Genomic DNA, 25280 nt, shown 5'->3' with positions numbered 1-25280 from the left:
TCGCGACTTTGCACATGTGACCTTAGAAGCAATATAGGTGACCATTAGGTTCTAATGTAACTTCATAAAAAATGATATCATTCAAATAAAAAAAGACTCAGAGTCATCGTACACAAACATAGCTGTATATGCATAGCGTGCACTGTAAAAACTGATGTGTCAAATTTAACACATTTCATGTGTCCCAAATCATCCACTCTCATTTATGTGTAAATTTAACACAAATGTGTTAAAAAGTAACACGCATAATATAGAAAAAATTAACACAAGAATTTAACACTTGAATACCGTTAGGAATCACAGATTGTGTTAAATTGACATATTTAATAAGTCAGACATAGATTATGTCAATTTAACATTTTCATTTCAGGTAAACCATAGATTAATACTTCTTTCAAATGTTAAGATTATGTTAAGATTATGTCAATTTAACATTTTTATTTCAGGTAAACCATAGATTAATACTTCTTTCAAATGTTAAAGTAACGTTTTATTTTAGTTAATTTAACATTATACATATGTCAATTTACTTTTACGTTTTACTTTTTACCACATTTGTTTTGTGTTAAATTTACACATAACTGAGAGTGGATGATTTGGGACACATGAAATATTAAATTTAACACATCAGTTTTTACAGTGTAAGACCGTCTCGACCAATGAGCATGTTTTACAGATCAATATAATAATTTTATCCTAAGATGCTCATTGGTTGAGACGATCTTATGCTATATATATGCAGCTATGTTTTGTGTGCGATGGCCTTTAAGGCGAATTCACTAATTTCACACCTGTAATTTCACATCCTGGCAGAAGACCAGAAGGTTGACAGGCAGAAGCCAATTAAAACTGACGCCGTGGTAGTCAGGTGATAGTCGACAGTCTGCTTTTCTACCAGCGTGAGTTCCGATTGGCTTCTGCCTTTCTGTTCTCTGCTCTTCTCTGGCAAGGTGTAAATTCTCCCTTAAGGATCGTCTACAATGCGGTCGTAGTTGCGTTTTAAAGTTGCAGTACTAGTTGATGAATTGACCATGTATCTGTTTGACGAATTCAACGAAACTTCATTTCTTATGAGTTTTCGCGAAGGAAATGGATATATGATCGATTTACAGAGTAGTGCTGCAACTTTAAAACGTAACTGCGACCGCACTGTAGACAATCCTTTACCGTTGTAAGTTAAGAAACGCGGCATAGATTCACTACACTGTTTTTGTGCAACGTGCTCGATTACAGGCAAGAAAACTGCTATTTTATGCTTTGAGTAGCATTGTGTAGTGAAATGTGACAAGGTAGTATCGTGAAATCAATATTTCAAATAAATAATTATTATTTATATAATAAAATAAATATATATAGTGATATAAATAGTGAATATATAATGATATATATAGTGATATATATAGTGAAATATATTTATATAGTGAAATAAATATATCGAAATGCAATTTTGCTCGATAAAAAATAGCGAATTTATGAGTAGCTCTCTTGATGCGCCACTGAAAGAAACGCGCCTCCTGGGTGCCCTGAAAATAAATACCTGATGAATAAACACCTTGAGATAGGACGCGAGACGAGTTTTCGCCGCGTCGATAGTCAGAGAGAAAGAGGGAGACACAGAGAGAGTTTTTCTCACGGTGCGGCGAAATTCTGATTTGATATCGTGCGAATCTGGACCGTAGTCGGCGAGAAGCGGCACGGCGCGATGCGTGTATTATGCAAAATACCCCGAGGGGGATGAAGAAGGGCTGCGGTCCTCCCTCGTCACGTAGCGGCCATTACGCGCGGGGATCCTCCGGCGGGATCGCCGCACCCCGGATGAAGCCGGGATCGTTTGGATATTGACTTTCTCCGATGCGTCACGGATGACAAAAGATCCGGACGGGTCTATATTCGTTTACGATACCGGCAGATACTGATAGGAACCGGAGCCAGACGAATCGGCTCGTTTACGCGACTGAAGCGAGACGCGACGCAGATTGAATGTTGGGTTCAAGGAAGCGTATCCGTGAACGTCTCGTTAGCGTTGCGTCGCGCTTCTCTTAATTCTTCAGTTCTGTTAATGTGACAAACGGGGCATTGACCTTACGTGAAATTGTTTAATTTCGAAAATATCATATTTTAATTGCAGGGGTGTTTCCCCTCTTCTTAGAACCATCTTCAGTAAGTCGCAGTCCACATGAAGTGAGCTAAGCGAGAGTATCGCGAAAAAGCGGCAACAACTAAATCTCTTACATACCTTTTTTAGAGAGGAACATTCGCGCTTGAAAAGATGTATTTTCGAAAATTACGTGCGTATTTCGCTCTGCATCGTCTCCTGGATGACAATACGCCATGTTACTGCAAGTTAGGTCATATAGTGTTAGCATGTAGAGCACATTCTGGGAAAGTTTTTTAAATAACATTTGCGCTTGAAAAGGTGTATTTTCGAAAAACGTATCGCGGAAAAGCGGCAACAATTAAATCTCTTACATGCCTCTTTTTTAGAGAGGAATTAAAGTCGGTCTCTTTTTTATAAACTGTGGACGATTCTGTTTTTTCGTAGAAAATAAGGTGAATTCAGAAAGATTAAGAGGATATTATGTTGAAAGAAAGAATGTATTTTGCATTAAAAGAATATTATTCTGAGAAGAGTAATTTATACACAGAGAAGAAATTTTCTCCTTGAGAAGTTCCAGATTTTTTAAAATTCGTGAGCAGCTGAGGCATTTTCTTGCAAAGCTCTTATCGTTTTGTACGAAAATGACGCACAGCTTTGTACCAGCTTGAACATCGTATGACCGCGTTTAACGCGTCGATTATGCGCTCGGAATACGTATCGCAGGACAAAACGGGACTCGTCCCCGCGAGGATAACGCCGCGAGATAACGGCGGCCACGGGTTTAAGATCACCCGGCCAAGATCGCACGGTGAATCCGTAAAAATGAGGCCGCTGATCTCGTGCGAGATTAGCTCTCTCCGTCCGTCTCTCATCGGCAGAATTTTAGGACAGGATCCATTCTCCTTCCCCGCTCGATCCCGCCGTTATCTCGCGATGCTCCGCGTTGACGGCTCGTAGTCGCTTTCAGGGACGCGTTATCGGTACGCTACCTTCTGCACGCGACGAGGACGTCGATTGCGACGCGTCTCGCCTGCTCCCTCGGCTACCGGCTACCTCGAAATGCTCGACTCAAAGCCGGCCGAGCGGCGGAGAAAGCGATATCACGGCGATAAGGCCCTCGCGCGGTGGTGTTGTTGACGGCCACGGATACCCCGGCGGATCAAAATAACGCGTTCCCTGACGCGCGACGAGGAGAAGTAAGGCGGATGAACGAACGAGCGAGCGAGTGAACGAACGAGTGGTGTTACCCGAAGCCCCATGGCCGCAGGATACTCTTCGCGTCTCGGATAAGCACGCCAAGTGCGCAACTTGGAGCGCTCAAGTATCTCGTGTACGCAGGAATCCGGAGGAACTCCTAAGATGTACAGAGAGAAGGAAAGTACGCTTTCAAATAAGAGATAAAACAGTCGCTTTTTTGTCATGTCCTAATGACACTGAAAGTCCATCTACTTGTACAGTAGCTTGCAAAATGGCTTAGAGACGATGAAGCTGACAGAGCTCACTCTGAACTGTCAAAATTGGGAGTTATTATCAATAGGCTTACGCAACGTAATTACATAATCACACTCTCACACATACATTACATACTTTACATACACAGTAATGATTCTCAATTTTGACAGTTCGATGAGTTCCGCCAATTTCATTGTGTCTAAATCATTTTGCAGCCCACTGTACATTCATGTTTATTTATCAATACGTGTCAAACGTATCTAAAAAACCACGAAGACATTATCCGCTTTATGGAAATAATCTCTCGACCGTTAAATGACTATAGTGAACATGATATAACTTCGACCGACTTGACATTCTTAGATTATATTCTTGGAAAAAATGACGCAAGACTACTGATAACGAGAGTAAAAAATGGAAACTCACTTCACCAAAAAATTTTATGCGTCCATTAAATTGTTTGGTGCCTGAATCGAAAATTGTGGAATACCACCTGCATACCGAGAAAAAATACTTGAAAGTTTCTTTAATATAAAGTTTATCTCCGTGAGATACAGAGTTCATGTCTGTGAAATGAAATTTCTCTCTGTGAAAGAAACGTTATTCCACAAATATAAATGCTCAAGGACTTTTTTTCTCTCTGCATAGATAAGAGCATTATTTTGAGACGTTCCACGTGTAATCGTATTCGGGGACTGACAATTATCAAGATGTGGTCTTTTAGTGCGGGAAAACGTGCTCTTTCTCTCGCCCACGTGGCTGCAATTCCGTGGCTCGATCTACGTGCTCGCGTCTCAAGCCCAGGGAAGAGACGTCAAATAATCCCGCTCTCTCCTTCGGTCTTTTACACACAGGTCTAACGGCTCCTGAAAATTTACCCGACACGTCGCGAGCTCATTCGTTTCAGCAGGTGTGATACGGTGGCGCGTGCTCGAGAGACGAGAAAAACGCGGCTATATCTCAGATCCTTCGTCCTTCTTTTTTCTCTCAGTCAGCCAGCATCATCGTCCGGCCTCGTCTTTCATCCCGTCTCGTCCGAATACTTTTCCGTAAGAAGCGCTTTTCGTCGCGCCGCGACGAACGTGACTCGAGTGAGAGCCCGCGAGATAAGTCGACGGGTAATGACTTTCGATCGTGACACTCGCGCCATGTTCCGAGTCCTAGATGAGATCCCGGAAGCTGGACCGGCGCGTGTTGCCTCTCGCCCGCGACCAAAGCGACCACACGACGTCGCCCGTTCGTCTTTTCTCGTACCTTATCTCGTCTGGTATACTTTCGGCTTCAAGGGAAGCCGATATATTTACTCGCGCCACGCATCGTTTAGCCGGCCCATCCACGTAGTCCATCGAGCTGCTACATAACGCTCGATCCTTTTTTACGAACTTTTATGTACGTCGCGATAGAGCTTACGAGATACGTGTTCGTACAGCGTGTTTAACGCTACTAAACGCGGCCCACATCGTTCTAATCCATAAAGTCGAACGAGGTTCGGTCGGTGGCCGATTTCAATCTGACACCAATCCCATTAGACTACGCACATAGCATAATTAATTACGCCTAAACAGTTAGCTGTACGGCCAATAGAGGTAACTTGATTAGCATGTGATGTCGTTAAAGTGAGGATAAAGATCGCTGCTTTCATCTGAAGTTTCGTATTTTTACAGCGAGTGTAATATCGACGAAACTACACTGAGAGAAAAAATCTAAGAAATAAAAAATATTGATTCGGTACGTACTAATGACACATTTACTTGTATTACTACTAAATATTTCTTTTTTTTCATATAAGATAATATACATCTTAAAATCTTAGCTTTTCGTAAAAACAAATGTTTATTCCATTTGAACAAAAGAATTTAGATTTAAATAAACATGTTATCCACCGAATAAATATTTTCTCTCTCAACATGCAACGTGCAAAAGTACTAGTTTCGAAATTAGGTATGCTTCTTATCGCTTCTCGTATAGTAGTCTCAGTAAATACATTAATTGTTCATTGATAACGAGAGTTAACACAGTGTGCGGGCCTATTCTGCAATAAGTCGGCCAAAAACCTTTCCACAGAGATCCTATTCCTTCGGTTTTTGCGATGGACATCATTACCGCGAACATACCTGGTAATTTGTCGGTGCTCTTCATGTTTTGTATTCTACGGAAAGCCCACACACACGCAAAGTTCTTGTTAGACAGACATTTCGATTAGTGGAAAGAAGTTCTAAGTGCCGAAATTAATTGCAAACCTGGTCTTGGTGATGTCGAAGGGCATAGAGTTGAAGGTAGTCAGGAACCCAGACACCATCGACGCGTAAAAGTGTAAAGCTATGGTGTCCGGGACGTTTACTGGGAGAATAAGTCGGGAATTATCTTTCATAGAATGTTTCAAGTGACGTGTACGAAGAATATGTGTTTTAGGTATTTAAATAGACTTTTGGAAAGCTCTCTGATCGGTTTGTAGACGAAACACTGAAGCGCATTGAACGCGATAAAAACGTACATCGCGTCGCTATTAAATATTTCACTTGGCTATAAGTCGCCAATTGCGAAACATTGACGACAACAGCTCTTGCCATCGTGGCCGTGCTTCCTCTCCACAGTGCAAACAGTCCTTCCTCCTTAGTTATCTTACTGAACGCGTCGAGTACGTTCCTATAATTTTGCCGTTGCTCTAAAAGCATCCAAACAGAAAGGAAGAAGAAAGGAGAAGAAAGTAAATCAAATTGATTTTATATCATACACAGTCGAATTTCGTTGAATAGAAATCAATGTCGATGAATGACCGTTGGAAAGTACTTCATATACTGACCTATTGGTAATCTACCTTCTGTCGTCATTCTCACGAGAGCAACATCAGCTGGTGTGCCGACAAAGGCTCCCATAGCACCAGCAGTCCCAGCCATAAGCGCCAGAACAACAAAACTGGGCGGTTGAAGGTATCTTTGTCTATTTGCGCGCGAAACATAATTAGTTTGCCGAAATAGCGGGCAGTTCAGCTGAGATAAAACACTAATTGTCGACATTCCTTTAGTCATTAATACTTCAGAAACAAACCTGATTTTCCTTGGGACCAACATCCCAGTTTAACTTTTTGTCTGCGCTCTATGATTCCAAAAGAGAACTTGATAACTAATGCTGTGAACAATCGGTCGCAGAAAAAGCAGGCTTTTCTAGAATATCAGTGACTAAGAGGATTTAGTAACTGGAGGTTTATTCCTATCTTGATTATTCTAATTACGCGCGCGCGATTGATTGAATTCTCTCTCTTTCTCTCTTTCTTGACTCACCTCCAGAAATCGTGCATTTGATTGTAAATTCCGAGTCTCGCAGTCGTGTACGTGGCTTGCCTCACCAGGCCAGCCGTTAAACCACTGTAAAATTTGACGATACCCTCCTTGCCGTATACCGTGCGGATCAGGCTCAAAATCGATACTCTGCCCTTCTGCATTTGCATTCGGTTCTTTATCACGTCCATCGGGTGGACCACGCAGGTCGCCGCCATGCTGAAATGCGCAAGTAACTTGATAACGATGAGATGGGCGCGGGCAACCCGCTGAAGATTCAATCCATTACCCCGAAAATCCAGCTGTCAGGAAATTCATCCACGGCGGTAAGGGCTGTTTTTTCCCCATCTTAGGTTCTTCGACAGGTTTTGACATTTTTTTACTCAATTACTTGAAAACTCACACACAGAATATTTACACAAACAAGTCGGGCAGATGAAGCGATCCTCTTACGTCCCTCATGTCGAGATCAATTTCGCGTAAGTCGTCGGAAAATACACATCACTCTGTGACACAATTCAGTTTTATAAAAATCACTCCGCGACCAAAGTAGAAGCGAGGATTATAATGGAAATATTATTTGACGTGCGAGGATTATAATGGGAATATCATCTGACGTGCGAGAAGGTTAAGTTTTGCTCGTTGTGAGGAGCGCGATGATCACTCAGGTGTTTCGACAGCGTGAGACGGCCTGAAGGCTCTCCGTCGCGAAACAAGGGACGATTGTGACGCGTGACAGATGCCCACCCGGAATGAACATACGCGCGGTGTACAACTACACCGAGAGAAAAGGATCTCTCCCGAGGATTCTCTTGCTTTCTTCCTTAAACGGCGATTAGCGTTTCGCCAATTGCCCGGGAGTAATCGCTGATACAGTTATATTAGTGACCGCGCGAGATCTTCGCGAACGGCTTTGTCGACCGAGTCCAGCCGCCCACGCGTTCCTTCCGAACAAGGATCATCCGTTAGGAAAACTCGCGGGCATCGCGCGTCAGCTGGTGCGTGCTCTCTCTCTAAGCAGGAGAGTGCGCTTTCTGCTCTCTTCCCACACGGAGAGAATATTGCAAGTTCTTCTTCGTATAAATTTTTTTCAATTTTACTATGCTTTTAATAAGGTAAACGTCCTAGTGATTGAACCGACCGAAGTGATTGACGTGTACCGATAATTGAATTACTAATAATATACTTGTGTGTTTGTTAAGATACTTATCAATAAATAAAACAAAATCACAAAGTAACTAAATATTTCTTTTCATTTATTATATTGTTTTGTATATTGAAAAGCATTTCAACAAAGAAAAATATTATACAAAACCAATATGTCAATCATTGGGACATGTAAGTTCGACCACTGGGACGTTTACCTTAGTTCAGGGCTTATATTCTTGAAATTTTTGCGTATACGTAATTTTCATTGCGCAGCTATTTTATGGTATAATTAAACCTGCGCAGTAAAACTTACGTATACGCAACTATTTCAAGAATAAGAGCTCAGGTATAAAGACTGTCAGTAAAGTCTGTCTTGCTAAGGGACATACTGAATTTACTAGAAACATATCTAATAGCACATTTCAGCTCTTGAAATAAAAGTAGCGTATATGAAGTAAAAGCACAGTGAATTTCTGCGGAATGTCGATCTACTCCTCAGTTTAAAAATTCTATGAGAATCTTTAATGCAGAATTCTCTACGTGCAGAAGAACAGCCTCGGCGGCTAAACGTGACCTTATCACGCGCGTATGTAATGAAACCATTAGGGCGCTTACGTCAACCCACGCGTTTCTTGCGCTGAATTAGAAATCCACCGTCGCGTCTGTACGCCTACCTGGCGTATCGCCCTTCAGACCTAGAGTTGGCCGCGGGGAGAAGGGCAAGGAGGAAGGAAGGGAGCGAGAGAGACAAAAAGAACAGCACGAGCTCCTCGATAATGCACTTATAAGCGTCGGCCTTCCCGGCGATCTTTCCCACATGAGCTCATTACGCTTCGCCTTTTTGCTCAACGTCACTCGGTATCCGCGGGCCTGCAGCGTGATTCGCGCGCATTGTCACGGCGAGAATCGAGACGGTGAACCGTAATTTGTTCGATGGACATGATATATTTGTTTGAGAGAGCTCGTCGATTTCGCCGACTGGACCGCTTTTTTCCGACGATACGGTTTTTACGATATCTCATCTTAATAATAATTCTATCAATACTGTCCCGCGTATATCCCCGCGGGATAAGATGAAAAAATTACAGGAAATTTGTAATATAATACGAATGACTATATATATCTCTGTGCGACAGAAATCACATCGCGGACTTTGAACTCTTCGTCGATGGGAACGAGCGCGACGGGACTGGAGCAAGAATTAAATAGATTAAAAAGTTGGTTGACTCAAACAATCGGCGAATCGATAATAAAAATTGATCAATCGTCGTACATAAAATCACGAATAACTTAATCGATTGACGAAATTAATGGTTAATCAAACTTTGGTTTAATTTATTAAACGCTAATTGATAGTTATAAATGAAAGAGAAAGAAGACAAATGAAAGCCAGTCGCGCGATTGTTAGTGCAAATATTTAAACTAGAAGAAAATAATAATGCTTTCAACGGTTATCTCTCTCTTTCTCTTTTATTTGATTGTGTATCGTATGATTTATTTAGATTATCGATCGGCCGATTATTTCCGCTGGAAGATTTTCCCTTTCATCGATTACCGCCCAACGCACCGTTTGACGCACGCACACGCGTCTGATCGCGATTAATCGGCGCGCGATTGCGTTAATTGATCGACGATCGATCGCGCGTGCCGCGTACGTTCAATTAACGCGGCGCGGGACCGTCTAGAATCGACGCGCCGGCCCATATCTGCGAGAGATTACAGCCGGTTTTCGTAGGCCGCCGCGCAAAAACTCGTTGATTGGAATCCCCCTTCTCCCCCCCTCCCCCCTCGCGGCGGACGTCGCCGGTGGACAGCGGAGTTAATGCGTCCGCTACCTGGAAACCTGTGTGTGCAGCGCGGTTTTCTTTGAGGCTTCCCGCACACCGTCCCGGCCCGCCGCACTGACAACACCCGAAACGCTTTGATTCCCTGAAGCCGGGACGAGCGCCGCGGCCGTGCCAATAAATTATGGAATATTTATTGGCCGCCGCGGACTCTCCCTTCTTATGATCGGGATCGCCGCAGCGCGCGGCTGTGTCCCGGACGCGATCGCATTGCGACACCGCTCCTGCGATTCCCGATCGCCGCATACCTCCCCTCGCCCCGTGCCACTCCGCGACGGATGATCAGATAATTTTAACGAAGAATCCGCCGAGACTCGGAGACTCGGAGCGCGCGGAAGTTTGTGGAGCCGCTCGGCTGAAATTGCAGGCCGAACATTGGAGTAATAATGAGTACGTGATTAATACGATAGTGTTGAGGGGACACTGAAGCCGATGACGAACTCGAGCAATGTCGATGACGCAGTAACTAACACGCTATCATTTTCGTATTTCTTGTGCATATAGATCTTACGTATGTAGATGTACGTTGCTTTGTTTTACCATAGTTTCAGCGGGAAACCCTCAGCTCTTTGATTTAGATGCGCAGTTGAGTGAATCAAAAGGAATTTGATATTTTACCACGAAACTTTCCTGGGCATACTACTTGAGGGGTTAATAGTATAATCTTATACGCGATAATTACTGTTAGTGTTGTCATTATTATTATTATTATCACGATTCGAAATGACTCGCTGCATCATCAATCCTTTTTCTTGGTGCACTTAAGATTGCGCGTTAAGATCCGCTATCGCGTCCTTTTCTTTCCGCGCCTGGGAAAGAGGAGGAACAAGCCAACGAGAGTGCCTCGTCGTATCCACCCGCTATACTTATGTATGGTAGCTACGTCCGCGACATAAACGCAGCCGTACGGATAAACCATACAACAGGCACGTTTCGCACTTTATACTTTACGTCTCTACCATATCGCTTAAGAATCTGCGCTGGCGGCGCATAAAATTACGAGCGGGGGTACGCTTACATTCGAGGCACGAACGACGCGTAAGGCAGTGGAGAAGAGAGGACATGCGAGAGAGAGAGAGAGAGAGAGAGAGAGAGAGAGAGAGAGAGAGAGGGGGGGGAGAAAAGAGAGAGAGAGAGAGAAAGAGAGAGCTGAATCGAAGGAGGAGGCGGCGGAAGCGCGGCGGTACTTCGAACGAAACAGAATGAAAGCACGGGGGAAGAGAGAGAGAGAGGGGAGAGAAAAAATGTGATTTAAAATAATTATAAACGCATTACTCGGCCGGTCGGTCGGTCGGTCGACCGAACGCGGCCGCGAGCAGACGAGATGGTAATCTCCATGATTTGTTATGCCATTGTTGACGCCTAATGAGGCAGGTAGGGTGCGTATGTATGTACGTGCATGCGTACGTAGCTGCGGACATCTCCCATTGCTCCAGGTCGAGCGTGCGCTGCTTCGAGCAGCGCGAGGAAGGTTTATCGGGCGGTTCGTTCCAACGGCGGCCTCACCGTCGCCGCCGCGGCAGCCGCAAGCGGAAGGATATTTTGGGGGCTCCGTGATGTGTGTGTGTGTGTGTGTGTGTGTGTGTGTGTGTGTGTGTGTGTGTGTGTGTGTGTGTACGGGGTATAATAATCTCTCATTCCGTTCCCATTAACCCTTTGCCGCGCGCCGAGTTCCTTTCCAGCCTACCAGTAAACTTCAGCTACTTCAACCGCGCTTATCGTGTGCTTTGCGTTCACTTTGCAGCATTTCGCTGTCCGATTAATGTAACGACCTATTTGTATCGAACACAATATGAAAGGTAGAATGTTTAATGTTAAAATTGTGATTCATATGGTTAGCTGTGCATAGACAAAACACGATATCGAGATGCACTGAGAAAAAGATATTTGACATTTGTACCTATGATCACACATAGAGAAATAATTATTAGAAATGATGGCTAAGAGAAAATCATTTTCAAATAAAATTCTACTATAATGTTAGAGAAAGGGACAATAACTTTGCATATACACGTTAAAATATAGCTGGGACCACAAATAAGTATAGTTTTAATTCAATCAACCATTTTTTCCCTCAGTGAAAATTACAAGAAAATTTTGTAATCTTGAACTGTAGAAAAATGACTAGCAGAATCACTATATATTTGTTTAAATATGTTATTTACTACAAAATTATTGTAATTACTTAAATGTTTTTTGTGTAATATATTTGGGGTATAAAGGTCGTCAAATTCACTATTTCTACAGTAATAGCATAGCCTATCTGTATAAAAAAACGTCGCGAAATGAAATATAATTTTAACGCAATTTCCATTGCGGTATTTCCTTCGTGCAGGAATTGCTGCGGGAGAAATGCTAATCTCCTCCTTCTCCTCGTTATCGCGAAAAATGCGAGATTTCCGAGCCTCTTGCGGGCTCTTGTAAATCTCGCGTCACAGTCGATAGGAGACCGCGAGTGTGTGGACGCGTCGCGCCGAGTTCAGGACCAAACGTCGTTGGGGGCTGCTGCGTCGCAGAGGGGCACGCGGGTTATCAAAAAAGCGATGCTCTTGGACTAAATACGTCCGCGCAAAACGAGATATTCGATTTTTCGCTCGCTCAGTCGCGTGCGCGCGCGCGCGCGGGAAAGGGAGAGAGCGGGCGCAGATGCGAGCGAGTCGCGTGCCAAAAATGTGCCACCGCGCTTGCGAGAGATACGTAAGTACCGTTTTAAACCGCGCTCTCCTAGAACGAGCTTTCCCCGGTTAATCCGCCGGGCGTAAACGCGCCCGCGAATATCCGTCGTCGTCGAGGCGGCGGAGAATAACGACTCGCGCCGCGGTTATGGGACGGCCGGCCATTTTTTCCCCATAATCCCGAATTTGTAAGACGCGTCGCGCTTAGTCAGTCATCTCGGTTGGTCGTCTCGTTCCTCTGCCTTCTTTGCACAGAAGGCAAACGTTAAGGCTGCACCATACTCGAAGACTTTGCTGACAGAATGCTGACTTTCTTCCCGCAAAGTTTACGTCGTATTAATTGCACGGAAGTGCTTTTATAGAATAAAAGTACGAGTAAAAATGAATTTTTTAATATGTGAAAAAAACAATATTTCTAAATTGACACTTTGAACTGTCAATTGCCACAAATATTTCAAATATGCGAAAATTGTGCAGCTTGCACGTTCCAAACATGCGTTTGCTCCGTTCAGGAGAATTTCAAAGAACAATGCTGAACATTTGTGACTACACTTTTCTGCAAAGTTTCCCGAGATTTTCAAATCCAGATGTAAAAATACAGCGATACATTCTGTCGATAAAGTCTCCGCGTGGCGTTTCCTTGAAAACGATAGCCGTTACGTTTAGATTCGCGAGCTGGAAGATTGGTCGCTGAAAGATCGATCTACTCGCCGCATAACGGCGTCAGCTTCCAAAGCGACGATTTGCGTCGCGGTTACTTTTCATCGGAGGCGCGCGATACGGCCACCAATATGTAATAACTGCCACCGTCGCCGTCGTCTCGTTTCCACGTCCTCATTATAACTGCACGCGCAACACTCGCGACCGAATGCAATCTTTCGAGCGGACATAATTATCAGCCGCGCTCCGAGAGGTGTGGGATACCTTCCGAGAAATATTATTACTCCGGTCGCGCGCGAGGTTTTCGTAATCGCATTTGCGACATGTGCGCGCAATCGATCGGCCGCGGCTGTCATTAGAAAATTAATATCCGCGCGCGTTTCCCCGATTTTATCTCGCTCTCGAGTCCCGCGAGATTTTCACTGGAGGAGCGACTTCGCGAGTTGATCGCCGAAGTCGACGAAAGCGGATCATATTCGGCGAAGCCGAACCGAGTAAACAAAGCGAACGAAGTCGAGAAATTAACATTTTAATCGACCTAATACATACATATGCATAATTAAATGGTGGTCGGCCGTATGATAAAAGTCGCGCGCCGAGACAAACACGCGGACAAATCATTTCTGACGAAATCAAAACGATCGCGCTATTGTGCGGACCAAGCCATTCGTGTCCTGCTCTCAATGGATTCGGCCGCGTACGGTTAATCGAAATTAATGCCGCGGGAGACGGTTGACACGATCGGCCGGCCGTCCCATTGTCGATCCGCGTGCGTGCGTGCGTGCGTGCGTGCGTGTGAAAAAAGGAAACCAGAGAGGAAAGAGAAGAAAAAGGCGCCACCAAGAAAAGAAAACGCTAGTCACGCGGCCGCGGAGTCCGGGGGAAGAGCAGCAGGACGAGGAGGAGGGGGAGATGAAGGTGGCGGCGGGGGTGGGCGAGGGGAAGGATTCGGTCCGAATCGAGCGAGCGGAATCGCCGTGGAGATTTATGCACCCGCGATAAGATTCAAGCGGGCAAAGAGTTTCGGTGCAGCCACGTTTACGAGCGCCGAAACCAGTTCTCGAGGAGGCAAGTCGGCGGCGACGGCGGCGGTGGCGGACGTCGCGCGTTCACCTACGGTTCTGGTCAGCGTGCGAGCGGGACAAGGACCCGTGGATCTAAGAAAAGTAATCCCGTCGCGGGCGTGTAAAGAGAGAGAGAGAAAGAGCGTACGAGAGCGAGAAGGAAACAACGGATCTCGACGAGATGATAAGCTGCCGCGCGTCGTAGAACCGCCGTTTTCCCGCCGTTCGCGTATCGCCAATCATCGCCTGACAACGTTGGCTCCGTGAGACCCGAACGAATGTCCTGACCACGTGTGTATAGAGAAATACACGTTCGCCAACTTTTGCAACGAGTCCAGGAAGATTTCGAAACGGCGCAAATATGTTCGCAGATTTCGATTTCATTGCGCCACGCGGAGAGAATATTACAGTCCTTCAACTTTCGTATGAATTCCTCTCAATTTTTTTATGTTTCCAGTAGTGCAAGAGTAGACTGTCTCAATGTCTTGAGAGAGAAAATATCTAAGAAATATTTATTCGGCGGATGCTAATAATTACTTGTGCTAATGTATATATTTCTGCACTGAGAGAGAAGAAATACTTTTTAAATGAGACAATTTTTTTTCTTTTACGAGTTTTGTTTTTTCATGAAAGCGATTGGTTATACTATTTAAATAGGATAGTTCAGATTTAGGTGAATATGTTATCAATGCCCATCGAATATTTTTATTTTTTAAACATTTTTGCTCTCACACAGTATAAACTTTATGTTGCTGAAGAAAACATGTCATTGGGAACGTAGAAAATCTTTTCATAGCATATTTCAGTTCTTGAAATATCAACAGTGCAAATAAAACGGAAAGACAGTCAATTACTATAAAATATTGATTTAAAAAAAATATGAATGGTTCTAACGGGTCTGTATATCCCAAAAGGATGATTGCACGCGGAAAGTTAATTGCGCCAGCCGAGAGACTCGTTAGATCCTTGGATTCGCGGACTCGATGATTCGAGAGTCGGAGAAGCGGTATCTCTTCTCCCCCTCCCTCGTGTTAAATCACTTGTCTATTTCAGTCGATTACCGGCCGGATCGAGTCCGTTGCACCGCTCGAGCGAGCGATATAATTTGTAAATTATTCGGCAATTATTGGCATCGATCGGCACGTGTATCACTCGACAAGTATCTCCTCCCCCTCCCCTCTCTCTCTCTCTCTCTCGCGCGCCCAGCGTTGATTAACATCGAGCGTGGTTCAGTCAGTAATTGTCTCCCCTCTCTTTCTTACCGAAAGTCGAGCTGCAACGTTATTTCTGGAACGATAACCGGGGACGACGTGGCGAAACCGACGTGCTTTCGCGATCGGCGGAGAAATAACTGGGGAGAGAATTCTCGCGACATTCGGGACGTCCACGCGATAATAATTGCCGCGCTGCATCTTGTTGAGACTTGTCTAAAAACGTTACGCGCGCAACAAGATAGCGTGTTCTAGAGGCGCGCGTCACCGCGGTTTTCGAAAGAGGAACGCTGGAAAACGGCCGCCAAGCGATTCGCCACCGCGTGTATGTATGTTTGTTTGTGTGTGTGCGTGTGTGTATGCGTGAGCGCGCGCATTATCCGCGTTCTCTTCTCCATACGGCGCGGAATTTATCGCGCGGATGTACGCGAAAACTATTACCGCTCCGGCGTTTTCTCGTCGGCGTAGAAACGAGCGAGGTCTTTGTCGATTTTATTGGACACGATCGCCTCCTTATCGAGCACGATAGTCGGACTTCTCTTTGTGGATCTCTCTCTCTCTCTCTCTCTCTCTCTCTCTCTCTCTCTCTCTCTCTCGTCCTATCCTCTCTCGTATGGCGACATACACAGCGCGAAGCGCGTATAAATGCGCCGTTGCATAAATTATCCCCGATCGGCAGCGAACGGCCGCGGTTACTATAAATTAACGTTATCTCGGGGTGTTTACATTACTTTCTTGTTGCACGATTAGTAATCGCGCAATAAGAGTACACCGAGTACAAATCAGCTGCGTGCGCGCGCGCGGGAAGCGAGAGCTCGGAGGCGGGGCGGGGCGGGGCGGGGCGGTCAGCGATACCGGCGGCAAATGCGTATTTATTGCCCGAGGAAAGTACGTAGCGCAGATAGATAGAGAAAAGGCGCGCACGGCGGCCACGTTGACGGAGAAAGAGGTCGGAACAATGAACTTGCCTCTTGCAATAATTGACCCCCGCGCGTCCACGGCTCGAGCCGCGTTCGTTCGGGGAAACGAGACGGAGAAAAAAAAACGAAGAAAGTGCGTCCATTAAGTAGATATCGTGTATGTCGTACGAGCGAGATCGTATCGCGCCTGTTTTCTTTTTCTTCTTCTCATCCTCCTCTTCTGTTTACATTCCTCTTTTTTCCCATGCACTCGCGCTGATTTCTTCGTTTCGCCGCCGCGACGAGAATTTCTCGCGTAATCGCGGAGAAGATTTACGTACGATGAAGTAACCAGCAGATCAGCAAGCGATAAGATTACGTGAAAATAATGACGGACCGAGGAAGGAATCAACAAGTGGGGCAAATCGCGGAGAGGAGATAATAATGTCGATTACGCGGCGAGTGCTCTAAGTGCGTGGATTTCGCTGAATAACTTATATCGAGCGTTTTCCTCGATGTTTCCGGGAAGCGCGCCGTCATGAGGTGCGCTTCCGGCGCGGGAAAACGCTCATAAGTTACTGATAAATCGCGCTGATAATCGGTGTGACGCGCGCTTCTCGTGACCGACCTCGCTTCGCTCTCCCGGGATGAGGTCGGATTGAATCAGAGACACGAAAACAGCACCTTCGTGTGCGCGAGCGTGAAAATAATATTTGAGGAAATACGGAAGAAATACGCGTTTCGCCGAAAACGCGAAGGTCTCGGTCCAAATGAGTAAGCGTTCCTGGTTGGCGTCCAAGAACGATGTTAAGAAATGAAAATCCTGCCGAGATAAATGAATTATTCTCGGGCTTCCTCTCTTTCTCTCTCCTTCTAATACCGCAGAGTGTACTGTTCAAGATATTGAAAAGGCCACGGTATCTCATACTTTAGAATAACGCCAACGCATAAAATCGTCTCGTGAAATTTATCACTCCCGCATCTCTACCTCCTCCCGAGTCTCCTCTCTCTCGAAAGAGAGAGTGAGAAAGAGAGAATATTCCTCTTTTAAACTCCCGCGTCTCTTGTCGCAGTTAAAGTCGAGATTGCAGAACTCCGAAAAATGCAAGGCGCGCGATACGGTATTTTGGACGTGTTGGAATTTTCTTTTCTGTAGAAAATCTTTATATACATAATATATTTTCCAAATCCTCTTCAAAGGGAATGAAGAAAAAAGAATAAATCTCTAGATATGTTTATTCAAAGAAAAATCCGCTTCGTGAACGCATTCGTGCAGAACGTTTTGAATCGTCGTTGAGGAGGTTAGCCCAGTGTCGCGGCGGCAAAGAGAAAAGGAGAATATTGCACAGCTTGCATCCGAGAAATCCTCGGGAGATCCAGCGGTCGCGGAGCGATCGAGGCGGCGGTCGAGGGTTCCGAAGCGTAGGAACGACAACCGTCTCCGCGACGTGTGCGCGTGCATACGTGGTATCACACGTAGATACGAACGTACGTACGTACGTACGCGCATATGCGCCTATCGGAGTTGCTTCAGTCTGCAGGTAAGTGGGTCGCACACGCAAAGCCCCGGACTTGGGCTCGCTCATGCAGGACGCCACACGAGCCGGTGTCGCAAGCTGTGACTAAGAGACGCAATTTTTCCCCGCGAAACTAGTTGGGCTAGCAAGACATAACTATGGAGGCAATACGTTGCAACATCCACGACACCCACACTTGGATATGTCTCGGGTACGGCGGCAGCCGGGTTGCAGCGTGCGTTCGAGCGCGATCTCGTCGTACGAATTCACCGCATCCGTTGGCCACCCTCGAGCCACTTGTCGCGCTTTCCTTTTTATTCGCCGCTATTTCCAAATCGTACCCGCGACTGTCTCGCCATTTTCGAGGAATCCCACGAGTTACGCGCGATGCGACGCTAAGGAAAGACCGGCCGTGTATTCTCCTCGCGCCCGGAAAATTTTACTGCGGTGGTCTCTCTCTCTCTCTCTCTCTCTCTCTCTCTCTCTCTCTCTCTCTCTCTCTTTCTTTCTCTCTCTCTCTCTTTTAGTAAATTTTATTGATAGTTTGAATTTTGCAGAAAATTTAAATTAGAAAATGAGCAAAAATTAAATTAACAGGATGAGACAGCTACATACAGAAAACATCATTGTATTGCATATATATTATTCTTGATGTTAAATTTATTAGAAAACAGAATATATTTTGAGCAAATCTAATACTTCTGACGAACTTGTGATAAATTTGCTGATACATAAACGTGTTAGATTCTAAAATATCTCTATTGTTCTTTATACGAGAAAAAAATGTATAAGAAATAAATTGTGTGGTTCTCTCTTAAAATGAATCAGTCAAACATCACTAGAAACAGTGAATATACACTGATTTGCACTGAAAGTGCTCAGTGCTATATTCATAGCTGATATCAGCGACTATTCACTGATTCACTTTAAGAGTTGGAATGGTTAAATATTTTGATCAGTCATGCTTTTCCCAGTCGCACAATTTATTTCTCACACATTTTCCTATAGTGTAAAAAGAAAAAAAAATTCAGATATCTTAAAATCCAACCTTACAGGCGACTAACCCTGCGTATTAAGGTAAAGTATCTTTGACAAGCCTGTATACAATTTTCCATGCGATTTCTCTGAACCCCGTCGCGACAACAAAAATATTCAGCAATCAATCGACGTAATTACGTCCAATCAGCTCTGCGATTATTCACTCAAGATTGCCCAATCTCAGTTTATCAGAGTTTCTCTACGAGAGAGAGAGAGAGAGAGAGAGAGTAAAAAATCGGCGGACAAACATCATCAGTCCCGCGAAGTATCCACTTCGACTGTGTCCAGTCAACTGTGTTTTTCTCAAACGGGATTTAGAATCTGCATATAACATTAGAACGAGACTAGAAGTGATCCGAGCTCAAGGATAAAACAGCGTGACGATTTAAGCAGTCGGCGACATTTCCATCGGGTGTCTCGATCGAGAGGTCCGTATCTTCTGCCCAGGCGGACATTATTTCAGCCTTAATGTGGAGTAACGTCGTGCCTCGTCGAACGACAATGAGCGGCACGATTCGACCTATTGCGTCAACTAATTAATAGCGAGCGATCCGCTGCTCGTTCACCTTGCGTCCGTCTCCTCGGTGCTCCCCTTCGACGCCGCCACCTTTTAACCAAACGAACGATCGGCCGCTCGAGAGCGAAGTTAACCCACGAAGGAGCGCGCGCGCGCGCCCGCTCAATATTAATCCTTGATTCACGACCCGGACTTGGTCCGGCGCTCTCGATGCTCCGCTATTCGCTTACGAAATCGCGCGATATGCAGCCGCGAGACGCATTTGCCCGAGACCGGCAACTACGACTCGCGTTCTTGCGTGCTCCTTTTGCGAAAGCGACCGTCCGCTCCCAGCGCGTAAATATCTCATGTAAAATGAAATAAGGTACGCGAGTGACAATGATTGTGTGTATCTTACTTAGACTCTCTCGGGTGTCTCTCCCCAATCGAATGGAGAATGGCCAGTCACGCAGTGGATCTTATTGCAAGGTGTCAATTTTCATATATTTGGGAAGACAATAATTTCTCACGCGTTCAAAAACGTTCGTTTTAGTAGAAAAATTATTATCCTCCCAAATATGAAAAAGATCCAAATTTCGCATCAATATCCGCTCTTACTTGCCTTCTCTGCTTTAACTAAAATAGTTATCATTACTGTAATCCATAATCATCATCATCACCATCTCTCATTATCATCATGATCAATTTAATAATAATAATATTATTCTGATCAATATTATTATCATTATAATCAATATAATAATAACATTATTATTATATTGATCATGATGATAATGAGAGATGACGATGGTTATAGATTATAACAATGGTGACTATTTAAGTTTGTCGTTGTTATTATTATTATTATACTATTATTGTTATTATTATTATTATACTATTATACTATTGATAACTCGTTGAGGATTACGGGAGTACGAATCCAGACACGTACGTAATTATGACGAATACGAAGAGGGAGCGAGTGCGTGATATGTTTCCCAAGAGGAGACAACGGAACGTGTTCTTCCGTGGTCGTGTTTCTCTCCTCGCAGGAGTGCAGCGCGCACGTGTAAGAGTGATCCTTCACAGGTGAAGTGTGAAGCTCTCCTCGCGCGAGAAAGTCGAGGGCGAGACGGCTGTACAGGACGACAATCACGAGAAGAAGGGAGGATGCGCCCCGCGTATTTTTAGGGGGCCTCGGGACGTTCACTTTCGGGTTTCTGGCGCAACGACAAATTTTCGCGGCGTGGCCGCGTACGGGCGATCTTAAAAATATACTCGCGAGGTGCGATGCGCTCTTTGATAAATCTCCCTTGACTCGCGCGCGCCGGAACAACTCTCCGTTCGCCTGCATGACGATGAAGAGAAGCGGAAGGGAAGGGAGGCAGGCACGTCGTCGCTAATTTCCAACGACGGCGAAAATAAATTAGCTGCGTCCCGATCGATCGCGACCGTGTCGCACGGCACGATGTAATTACGCGAGGAGACCGACTTGTCGAATGTAAGCCGCGGAACGTTCCGCGTGTCCTTCCTCTCTTCCACACTCCGCGGGCCATCCCGTGATAAATTCGGGCCCGTTTCGCTTTCCCCCGGGGCGAGTTTCCTGCGAGCGAACTCGTCGCGAGTGCTTAATCCTCGCCATTGGATGTCCCGACGATTCAACGAGAAGGTGTAATTTTCTTCTCTTTTTTTACAAGCATGGCCCAGGCGAATTTATTAAACGGAGGGTAGCACGAAGCTCAGCTGAATTCTCTCGCACTGAGAGACAAATATTTGTTTATTTATTCAGAGTCGGAGAGACACAATCGGCAGTGCCGTTCCACGTCGGGCGGATTGAACAGTCGACGCGACACGCCGAGCGCGGTTTTTCGCGTGAATCCGCGGCGAAGTCGACGAGTCGTGTATTATCGATGATAAAATATCGCTAGCGTCGAGGCTACGTCGAGAACTGACGTTTGCGACGCGGTTTAAAAGGCCTCAGTATCCCGACGTCGCGGCTATCTTGAATTTTGACATCTACTCGGAGTGACGACAGGATCGTGGATTATCGATGATGCAGCGCTTCCGGCGAGGGGCAGGGAAGGGAAGGGGAGAGAGGAGAGCGACTTCGCAATTTTGGCGTGTTTTAACGTACGTCAAAAATGAATGCCCAGCGCTGTCGCAGTCTCGACTTTCGATGACGTCAATATATCCCGGACCGTGTCGGCGCGATCGATGACAGCCAGCCGCCGTCGCCGTTGGCGTATGTGTACGTCAATGATCCGCGGATTTAAACGTAAAGCGTCGGAGTTTTAAGGCCGGCGATTCGACGTGCGTTTGGCACGTTCTCAGGAGATTGGAAATTTCCATCGTTACGACGCTACGCGCACGCTGAAATTGTAGATCGGCCGCGCGACGTGCGAATATCGCTACGTGATCGTTTTGCGATCGCGAGCGCGTTCCGCGTAAGTGAAGTCGGTCGATCGCAAAACACACCTTCGCATCTCGGACGTGTGTGTGCACGCGCGTTCAACTGACACGATTATTATCACACCTTCTCGAGCTGTGACACGTCGAGTTTCCCGACTGATACGGCTGCGATTGACAACCGGCAACCCGCACTTTTCAGTCGGCAATACTGTCAGCTCGGGATCTTGACTGAAGAGTGTTTCGATGAACATGAGGAAACACGGAGAGAGAAAGAGAAATAAGAGGGGAGAATGAAAATAAATGTGGAGGAAAATAACATAAGTGTGCAATAGGAGAAAGTAATATCTGAAAGATAAAACATATTTATTCAGTGATGACTATATTGAGAGAAAAAATTAGTTGATAAAATTATAGTTGGCCTCTGATATCTTCTGATTATTCTGAGAAAATACTAGTGGTAATATACGTACAAAATTATTATCACTATAGTAAAATTTTATAAAAAAATAATTTTCTTGACCATAATTTCTAGTAATTATTATTTCCTTATGTGTGATTGTAGTTAGAAATACCAAACATTTTCTTCTCAGTGCAATAACATATACATATTTGTTTAAATCTAAATTCGTCCGTTTAAATAGAATAAACAATTGCTTTCATCACAAGCACAACGCTGGTTTCAGAAAAATCTATATTTCCTCGTTTGAAAAAAATTTTTTGTGTCAACGTAAATATATTTATATTTATTAGTACAAGTAAATATGTTATCGATATCCATCGTGAATAAATGTTTTTTACTTTTCAGATATTTTTCCTCCTAGTATAAAAATGTCAAAATTCAAAAAAATAAATACATATTTGGAAAAATCGACAGAATGTAAATTAAAAATTAATAACGTCCGCCGTGTGTTATTTATTCCGGAGAGAATCGCCGGAGGAACCAGATACAGTTTTTTGTGTTCCTTTTTCTTTTCGCGCAACGCGTTTCGCAGTGGAAGCGCCAGAAGGAGATAAGTGTTCGGGAGAGTGATGCGAACGAACGGCGACTCCATAAAAAGAGGTGATTCGCCGAATGATAATTGCTCGGACGAGCGCGGTCTTGTTTTCGGTGACTTCTAAGGCGTGCGTCGTGCCGACGTTAAGGAGAGAATAAACGAAATAATAATTAAGACCGAGGACTATGGGGCGATAGAGTCCCGGGAATCCTCAGGTAGAGAACGGCACTTATACAGGGCGCGCCAAAAAACTCAATTAAGTAAAACTTGCGGACCTTTGAAGCCCTCACCTTCTCCACTATGCGAAACTCCAAACCGTCATAAATTGATCTTTTTTCGGATGTATATCTACTTTTTCGATACGTATAGAGAAAAAGATAAAAAACTACAAAATAAAAAAATACTCAATGAATATTAAAAACATATTATCCTAATACACATTTTTTTGCATTACGGGAAATCATTTTTCATATGACAAAACAGACATTTTCTTAAAATCTTAACTTTCTACGAAAGCCATTGTCTGTTCTATTTAAACGAAAGAATTTAGGTTTAAATAAATATGTCAATTAGCCAAAGTCCCATCGAATAAATGTCTTTTACACTTTCAAGATATCTTCCCTCTTATTGCACTTATATTATTTTTCTCAACGCTTATTCTTTTATTCCCTTCTCTGCGTGTTCACTCTAATACTCTCTTTATTAAAAATCCTGACGTGAATATTGACGACTGGGTGCAAAGTACGACGTCGTTGTCCGAAGTAACAAAGCGGCTTAGTGAAAAATTGCCCGAAGACATTCTCCTCCAACTGTTTGGCCCGTTCGAGAGGTCAGCCGCGCTGTCGTAAAAGTCGTGCGCGAGAAAGGGGGGAGAGGGAGAGAGAGGGAGAGAAAGACGGAGAGAGACGCCGGAAGACGTCGTTCGTCCGAGCGGGTGACCGAAGGACGAGCCGAGACGAATGTGAAGGCTTCCGCGCGGCACGCGGAACGCGAACACGCGCGGCGCATTAATGAGGGACGTATAAAATATTAACAGGCTCGCGTGCCGATATGTCGAGCGCGATTTGCCGGGCGCGCGTGCTATCGCTCGCAAAGTGCACGCATGCACTTCGGCCTCTTTCTCTTTCTCCTTTCTTTCTCTCTCTTTCTCTCTCCCTATCTCTCTCTTTTTACCTTTTCCCTGTCGTCTCTCCTCTTTCCCGTGCGACGGAAACGGCAGCATCCGATGCAGCGGGACCACGGGAACGCGTCCGTCGCGCAACGATCGTTAAATGTCCGGGACCCGGCGTCATTAGGCAAATTGCGCCTCGTAAAGCGCGTAAGCAGGGCCCCGAGTTCCTACTTTTCGGTCACGCGATCGTCCCGCGTCGAATTCGGCGCGGCCTGTATAACGTATATACGTGCGCATAATAACGGAGCTGTCTCTCTCTTTCTCCTTCTCGTTTTCCATCTCTATCTTCCCTTCTCTCTCTCTTTCTCCCTCTCTCTCCTTTTCTCTCTCGGGAGGCCCTCGCGAACAGACCCGGAGTCTGCTTCGCTGCTCCGGGAGCGGTCCCGCGAGCTGGCCCCTGTCCCCCCTCTGTCCGCACCGTTCCTTCGCCCCTCCTGACCTGCCGGTTCCATCTATCTCACCGCGTCTTTCACCTCGCCAGCTTGAAGAGAGAAAAAGAAAGAGAGAGAGAGAGAGAGAGAGAGAGAGAGAGAGACAGAGGGGGGCCCGAGGGATCGCAGGGGAAACATGGGGCCCGCCGACCGTCTGGTGGGCGGACGCCAGCCTGCAGCAAAGCAGAAGAGATCGCTGCCTTCCGCCAAGGACAATCGCGCTCTTCCTTCCTCCTCGCTTCTGCGCGCATCCCCGGCCGGATGGTTGTAATTTCGGGCAATGCGTTTCTGCGGCTAATCGCGCACGTTGCGGTGCGACGTGGTGTGGCAAGAGCGCGAGATTATCCCGGCTCTCTCTCTCTCTCTCTCTCTCTCTCTCTCTCTCTCTCTCTCTCTGTTATCGAGGAACATTGTATTTCGATGCGTGGACTTACACGTGCGGCGACGCGCTGGAGAACGCCATTTCCGCGGCGACTCCCCTGTCGGTATTAGCCGCGAAAAATTGATGCACACCTCGGATAGAACGTCGTCGTCCCGTGTGCGAGCTATAAAAGGGAGCTGACCTCGTATTAAAACGCGCCGCATTAAAAGCGCTCCGAATTCGGCCTCGAGCGCGACGTAAAAGTTTAACGCGTCATCTTGGTGGATCGCCTTCTATATCGAAAAGATCCAGATATAAATTAGGGACCGTATTCTTTTCTCTCTCTCTCTCTCTCTCTCTCTCTCTCTCTCTCTTTCCTCCCTCTATCCCCTTCTTTTTCTCTTTTTCTATTTAAGGTGAAGATGGGAAAACAATTCGCTCTGAATTTTTCTTTTTTAACGTGCAACGCTGTCGAGCTCTCTTTCTCTCTCTCTCTCTCTCTCTCTCTCTCTCTCTCTCTCTCTCTCTCTCT

General features: G+C 45.3%; 2 protein-coding genes across 5 annotated transcripts in view; one reads left to right on the top strand and one right to left on the bottom strand.

Moving 5' to 3' along the window:
- LOC116842698 overlaps positions 1–25280 on the top strand; it is a 287750-nt gene that overhangs the window by 249490 nt on the left and 12980 nt on the right. The window lies entirely within an intron of this gene.
- On the bottom strand, positions 5458–5994 carry LOC116842699 (mitochondrial 2-oxoglutarate/malate carrier protein-like). The gene is made up of 2 exons (XM_032812266.1): positions 5791–5994; positions 5458–5699 (listed from the first exon to the last, which is right to left on the bottom strand). Exons 1-2 carry the CDS (start codon positions 5919–5921, stop codon positions 5501–5503), a joined length of 330 nt encoding a protein of 109 aa, XP_032668157.1. The 5' UTR covers positions 5922–5994; the 3' UTR covers positions 5458–5500.

Source organism: Odontomachus brunneus, unplaced genomic scaffold (assembly GCF_010583005.1).
Source record: "Odontomachus brunneus isolate Ranch 3 - 2012 unplaced genomic scaffold, Obru_v1 Obru_scaffold_026, whole genome shotgun sequence".
NCBI lineage: Eukaryota > Metazoa > Arthropoda > Insecta > Hymenoptera > Formicidae > Odontomachus > Odontomachus brunneus.
This window is presented reverse-complemented; position numbering and strand designations above follow the sequence as displayed.